The sequence below is a fragment of the Montipora foliosa genome, chromosome 1 (genome assembly GCF_036669935.1).
Source record: "Montipora foliosa isolate CH-2021 chromosome 1, ASM3666993v2, whole genome shotgun sequence".
NCBI classification, from domain to species: Eukaryota; Metazoa; Cnidaria; class Anthozoa; order Scleractinia; family Acroporidae; genus Montipora; species Montipora foliosa.
Window position 1 is genome coordinate 25332176 of NC_090869.1, and position 7500 is coordinate 25339675.

At 42.5% G+C, this 7500-nt stretch overlaps 1 protein-coding gene across 5 annotated transcripts in view; it reads left to right on the forward strand.

The window, feature by feature from the left end:
- LOC137994670 (kinesin-like protein KIF15) overlaps window positions 1-7500 on the forward strand; it is a 95047-nt gene that overhangs the window by 76489 nt on the left and 11058 nt on the right. For all 5 annotated transcript variants that reach the window (XM_068840290.1, XM_068840283.1, XM_068840276.1 and 2 more), the window contains 4 exons: window positions 1348-1395; window positions 2162-2308; window positions 4216-4400; window positions 4764-4851. In XM_068840290.1, coding sequence (XP_068696391.1) covers window positions 1348-1395; window positions 2162-2308; window positions 4216-4400; window positions 4764-4851 — 468 coding nt within the window. The remainder of the gene's footprint in view (window positions 1-1347; window positions 1396-2161; window positions 2309-4215; window positions 4401-4763; window positions 4852-7500) is intronic.

Below are 7500 nucleotides of genomic sequence, written 5' to 3' on the forward strand. Positions count from 1 at the left end.
TTCCTCGGAAAAGACGAATTCGCAAGCGCTCTAAAAGGGCTTGAATTTCCAATAGTCCAGGAGTTGTGCAATTTTTGTCAATTGTTCAGGGCAACGCAACCCCTTGTTAAATGGGCTTAAATGTTTCTGGCTGGAAACTAAATGGAGTCTTCAAACGAAAAAGTAGGTTGCTAACCCGAGAAAGTCACGGGAAATTGAGTATACGTTGTTGTTTTGTACCATGGTAAAGAATGCGACCTGTATATGCAATTTCATTTTGGACTGTGTCCTGAGGCCTTTGTTTGTATGGCACTCCTGACATATTTGTAGCCTGCTGCTGCCATCCAAAACGGCAGGGAACTTGCACAACGGAAACGTCACGTCAAAACGTAACTTAGTGCTATCAAAAGTAATTCGCATTACTTCATTTTGATGAAGTTGTACAAGGTGGTCGAAGTGTCCTGTAACTGGACTGGTGCGGACGGCCGAATGTGAAGTAACGATAGAGCATCGACTCTTCAATGGCCGGCGAATGCCCACGTTTTGGTCAAAGACTTAAATTTGGTAGTTTCACGTTGTTTTGCAGAGAACGGCAGAGGAATGCATGCAGCAGGGCTATTTTTCCCTTTTAACCAGTAACCTTGTTTTACGGCGTTTTCGTCTTCTTAACTCCATAACAACTTCGGAAGGCTTTAAAATTCAAACAGTGTCCTGCGCAGAACCCTTCTTTGTGGACAGGTGCGTCTCCGTGTCACATCTGCCCCGCCCAAATTGAATTCGAGCCTTGGCGCAAACAAAACTGAAATTTTATTGCCCATTTTATTGGGCATTCCTGTCATCCAGGAATCTCTCTAGATCTTATCCAGTGCAGAAGCTAGGCGTAGGGCCTCTTTCACTAACTACTTCAATAGAGTCAAGATCACTTTCCCCTCCCCTTCCCTATTCTTAGTTTCTTGTGGATGGTGGGTGTGCCCTCACCTTTACCATGCCGATTTTAAATAAACGGCCTAGCCCAACAACGCTTGGCCAAAATATCCCAAACATATGTGGTATTGTGTCCCAGCAAACAGAGCTCCTCCAAAGCAACGCCTTCCCAACAACATCAGTCTTTATGTACGGAGCATGAAGCATAAAAGGCTGTGTTCTTCGGCAAACAAGCCGGCCGATTATTTCATCTTTAAAGCAAAAGCGGTCTGACCCTATGATCAGTGGCAGTTGGAAGAACGCCGCGTGCATGCTGTCCGTTGTGTATTTTGATTACCTGGTGAGATTTTGCATTGATACCAAAAAATTAATAAAAGAGAGAAAATTTCGTTAAATGAGGTTGGTCGTTGTTCTTACATTTTAAAAATTATTTCTTGTACATAGTCTGACCTGAAGGACAAGACCCTTGTGGTGAGCTCCTTGGCTCAGAAGGTAAGGTAGAAAACCAAATGTCAAGCACTTGAATTGTCAATTCAAGTCACGGTATTAGCATGATTGCTGCAAGATTGAACGAAAAATGATTTCGCAAGCTGTGGGCCTGAAGCATTTCACTGGAGTTTTTTCGCCCAAATTTTCAAACAGATCATTCGCTCTGCAAGAGTAAGGACACAAGCAATATAAAGTTAATAGGATAGACAAAAATTTGTTATGATAACGCGTCTGGGCAATTATTGGTAATGGGCTTTTCGCACGAGGCTTAACTTTTCCCACTCCCTCGAGTCCTGCTTTCGTTCTCCCCGAGTAAGGACCAGCGCAGACTAACCTTTCCCAAAACAGTGGCTGGTAATCGAGCCTACTTTCACACCATTGTTTGGCCAATTCTGTTTGTTTTGAGTTGTTTTACGCAAATGCTCTGGCCTTGGGGGTTTGAAACGTGATTAGTGCTCTTCATTCGATAACCCTTACAACTGTGACCTGTTGTTCGAGTGTGTGTGGTTTTTTTTGCATGCTGACCCGGGAATAGGCCTTTTGCAACAAACGATCACATGGTACAAAATCCGCCATGCTGGAGAGCAAGCTCATTATTATTCTCCCACTGGGACTTTAAAACAAAGAGATCTGAACCAGTCAGCACCTTGACTTGCCTTTGTTTTAATGTCCCAATGGGGGAATAATAATGAGCTTGCCCTCCAGCACGGCGGATTTTGTACCATTTGATCGTTAGTTGCAAAAAGGCCTATTGAAATTTGATCAACAGCTGTCAGAAATGGAGGAGTCCAAGGCCGAGCTAGAATCTCGGTACGAGAGTCGCCTTAACCAATTACAGCAGTTGAACGAATCACTTGACGCATCTCAAATGTTTGAATCGCAAGAAGCTGAGCTGGACAAACTGCGCACGACACAGGTAGCCACTCTCCTTCTCTGCTTTCTTGTTCATGTTAGTTGAACCATATAAAAGGAGGGTGCTTAAACACACGACTTTTTGAGCCACGGACGGAAACCATAAAGTAATCGTCTCTAATATTGAAAAGATGCTGAGCAATGTCAATTAGCTTTTGTCAAGACAAGTTAAAAAGGAACACAGCTCACTTCAGGTTGTCCTCTGTGGTTTAAAAACGTCGCTTGCTCAAGGATCCTAGTGAAGGAAATGGACGGTCAGTTGTTGATGTAATTATAACCGAGTGCTCAGTTTTCAAGGCAGGCAGCTTCAGGCAGCAGATTCTTTGATAGTTGGACGTTGCACCGGAAAAATGAGCGACCTTAAGATCTACGACGGCGACATCGACGAAAACGTCACCTCAAAATATAACTTTGCTTCAGTATTAGTCTTTCGCAGTTATTCCATCTCGTTCACATCGAATAATGTTGGCGAAGTATCCTAAAAATAGACTTAACTTATTAGAGTGTAATGTGAAGTGCTAGTTTTCTACGCCATGTGAACCATGGGAGCGTTAGCCTTACTAATGAAAATGGGCCCACACAAGGACAGAGAAAAACGTTGACCAGGGTGAGAATTGAACCCACGACCTTCGGTTTAGATCTTCGCTGCTCTACCGACTGAGCTACAAGGTCAGACGGGAGCAGGCCGTGGGAACTGAAGATATTAAAGTCACGGCAATGAACATTACACTCTAATCAGTTAAAATATAAGTGCTACACGGCCAACGTTTGAAAAAAAGCGTAATCCTTCCTTATCCTAAAAATAAAACGGTACGAGCGGTTTCAGAGTGAAAATAGAGAATGAAAGATTCTCTGTTGCATGCTCACTCTGTCGTCAAAGCCTCAAATTTGGTGATTTCACGTCGTCGTCACGCAGAGAACCGCAAAAATATGAGCTAAAATCCGTGTCCGTGGGGACACTGTAAACTGAAATTAGCAATGAAAGCTAATCAAGTCAAATGTTGGTTTTTATGGAGAGGGAAAACCGGAGTACCCGGAGAAAAACCTCTCAGTGCAGAGTAGAGAACTAACAAACTCAACCCACATATGACGCCGAGTCTGGGAATTGAACCCGGGCCACATTGGTGGGAGGCGAGTGCTCTCACGACTGCGCCATCCCTGCACCAATCAGCCTAGATTACAACAAAGGTATAAGAGAATGAAAGGAAGAAAATTGTCTTTTACGTCCTTAACCATGTATGGTAATTAAGAAGATCAGAAACCCTAACAAATCTGCGACAGTTGTTTACAACAAATCTGGGGTCTGTCCTCTCTGGAACTCGGGAGGTAGGGCGTATTAAACGATTGGCCCAACAAGCGCCGACCGGGATTGCGATATATCAGGCTTCGAACGACCACTTTTGTAAAATAAACTGGTATGTAAATTTAACGTGGAATGCGCAGGTATAGAAGTAGACGCAAGCACTGTCCTTTGTGTGGCTCGTGCTGTGCACTACTTGTTTCGTGCTCTCCTTCCTTTCTTGCGTGCGACTTTTATTATTTTTAAAATAAAGCACAGTCGCCGCACTCGGTGCTTTTAGTTTTCTGGACGTGTTTTGTCGTGTAATCAATATACAGTATTTTAGAGCGGTTTTCAATTGAGTGTCGAGCGAATTACTTTGGTTTTGCATCTACTTCACTCTGTGATTGGTTCAAAGTTCTCTGGCCACTTTTTCAACCAATCAGAAGTGAAAGCAAAACCAATCGTGGCTCACGCGTGCACGTTTTCACGCGCTTTGTGTCGGCTACGTGTAATCACTTCGGGTTTTGATTGGTTTACTGGATTGTCTCCGTCCTTTTTGATTGGCCAAGGTAATCACTTTGTTTTTGGTTTTACTACACTCATTTGAAAACCGCTCTATTTTACTGTAGGCTACCATGACTAAAGTTATTAGCAATTTAGAGGCGCATCGCCAAGAGAAGAACGAAGAAATGGAATTGTTGCGATGCAAGGTGGACGAAATGGACGAGTTGAGACGGAACAACGACCTTCTAGAAACGCACTGTAAGACTCTCAGCTACCAGTTAGAGGCAGAGATGGAGGCCGGGAAAGAAAGGTTAACAATTTTCAGTGTAGTACTTTTCCTCTTACAGTGTCTGCATTCAGTGCAAAGTGCTCCCTGTGAAGGTGACACTTTTGTGTTCGTGAGCTCTGTGAGAGGTCATAGGAGATAATTATGATCATGACGAAATTGATGATCACTTTGTTAAAGTCTCGAGCTTATTCTGTTACTAAGCAAAAGTGCTCTTCTGATTGGGAAGACTGCAAATGGGATCGTTTTATACTAATGAGAGAACTGAGTGATCCTCGCATAAAAAATTCAAGGTTAACGACGGGCGGGATCCAAAAACGAATCGACCCTGAACATCTTTTAGCCTAAACAAATTTTTTCGTCTTTTTCATGCCGTTGTGTATCCAGGGAAGAAAGGCTTAAAGAGGAGGCTGAAAAATTAAGACGAGAATTAGGAAGTTCCAATGAGGAACAGCGCAGCGTAATCGCTATGAAGGTTAGTCATATGGGGGCGGGCGGTTCTCGAAACTCTCGAAACTTTTAATTTCCTCTTGAAACAGCTACACTTTTCATAGCAGTTTTATTGCTGGAAAGTTGGTGCACGCTTTGATGCCGAACCACTTGGAACAACCGCGAAATCATACTACAACGCAAATATAGGGTTTTAGAGGAGTTCATCAGTCAAGGAGAGACTCCATCTCCCATACTTGGCCAAGGAGTCAAGCCTGTCCCGAGTAGATTTATTTATACAACGACTATCTTGGGGCATTCAGCACGCCCACTGTTGTAAAAGCCAATTCAAACAGCATTATCTCAGCAATACTTTACGTGGAAAAACCTGTTCCTAAAAATAAATTTACTCTGGAAAGGGTTGACTCAAGTAATTAGTGGATGTAGATGATCCCCTTGACGAGCTCCGGGTATTTAGTTGATGTTCTTGTTGTCATCGTTTTCATTCTTGCGCTTCTTTATGTTGAAGATGTCTCATCGAGCGCGTAAACTTCATCCGGTGGCCACTTTACCAGGACTTTTGAACCGCACCTCTACAATTCAGGACAAAACGTTCCTCGAGTTGCTGCGCTATAACTTGAACTAACCTGCGATCAGGCCCATTTTTAGCTTCGCCCATATGTTCTCTTATGTCGTCGCTCGCTAAAATCGCAAGTTACACGAATGCATGCATGTTTTGAATATCTGTGTATCAAACGGCTTTATTTATTGACTGTACATGACACGGTTTGTTTGCACTCTTCATAATATTTCCAGTTGATTTAACTTAAAACTCAAACTCCAGAAACTAAAATGGCATGTTTCCAGAGAGATCAATTGTACAACAATAAAAGAAACTTTGCGAGTCCATCTTACTGTTCGTACTCCATCAAAAACAGCCAAACGTATCATGATGTTACTGCGCGCAATTCTAGAAATACACTGCAACTGAAGATATTACCCGAAAAAATCACCAAAGAAACCTTCAGGGGCAAACACGTTAAAGGAATAATGTATTTCTTTTTTTTTTCTTTAAAAATCTATTGCCAAACCGTCCAACGACAAAATGCTAGGTTATCTCACAAATTAAGATGTCAAGCTTAAAAGATTGCATATTCAGTGAAGTTCGGAGTGAGAATTACACCGGCCTTTGCCGCAATATAGTCGTCGAAAACATTCCCCATGCTTTAAATGTGTTTTTCTCAAATTAAAGCCAACGGTAACTTTGGAATTCGTTTATAATATTCCTCCCACGGTAATTAACTTTGGTCAAAACAAAATGGCGTGAATCTGCCGTCGACGCGTGTATTGGTGTAATGGCAGTAAATTTGATTGGCCGATGAAGGACATGTCAATCAATCAAAAAAGGTGGGCGGAAGGAATTTCGAAGAGGAATTTGGTCAGGCTCTATTTTTCGTTTCGCCAACTCCACATTACGTAGCACGCGAAACTAAAATAGAGCCTGATCGCAGGTTAAACTTGAACAGAAGACCAGCCATGTCTCCCCCTTCTCCCCCCCTCCCCCCCTCATATCCTACCCAACACAATGTTCTTCAGAAAGATGCGTAAAGAACCCTTCCCACCCCCACCACCACCCCCGTGTGTCAACATTACGGAGCTAAAGCAAGAAATGTTTTTGAGCCACGATCGGCAACCTGAAGTAAGTCACTTGTCTTGACACCCATATTTATATTGTTATCTGGGAGAGACTTGTGTCCTGGAATACGAAATGTCCACTTCCGATTTTCGTCCTTGGCTCAAAAACGTCACGTGCTGAAGCTCCCTATTTTCTTGGGGGTGGATGCTGGGTAGGGGAGACTTTCTTCATGAAAAAAAGGTGTTTTAGATATGGACAAGGAAGTTAAAAATGTCCTCACATTTTTTTCCAATGTTTGTAGCTATCTGACCGTTTGGGGATATCAGCAGAGAACAGTATTCGCTGAACCATAGATAATATATGGCGATGGTTATGAAACTGGGCAAGTCCCTTTGTTTTATGTTTTTGTTCGCTATTTTGGCCCTGACCTGACAATGCACAAACACAACTTTTTTTCCCAAAAAACAAGCAATGAGAAGTGTCAATTAATATTTTCAAAACTCATTTCTGCACTGAGGACAAAAGATTGTGCGTGGTCACGGTCAAGTTAACATGAAACGCGATGTCACTGTTCTCTCTTTTGAATTTACCAGAGTTTCATAACCAGCCCATCTATATGACCTGCGGTTGAACACAACATTTATTACAGCTTTAGTTAAACCATCGTAGACACGGACGGTACAATTCCCGAGAGACGAACAAACAATCAAATTGTAAAAAACTGAATGAGATACGCAAAGGAAAATATACAATGAGCCAAAACGCTTACAATACTGTGCGACTTCCTTATCTGGATGGATTTTCTGCTGAACAAGGCGAGATAAACAATGAGATAAACTAAAACACCTTTATTTAAAGCACTAGTCCTAGCAAACAAAGACGTGTGCTCTAATCACGTGCTCAAAATGTAAACATGCAGGGTCCCCAATTGCTGATTGACTTGAGCACTGACTATAGCTCGACCTTTGGAACAGCTATGGTGTTGAGGGTGAGACTAATTTGGACCGACCTTTGTTACGTCTATGCTTGTTATACCAGGTATAAAGGTGCGTGTATTTC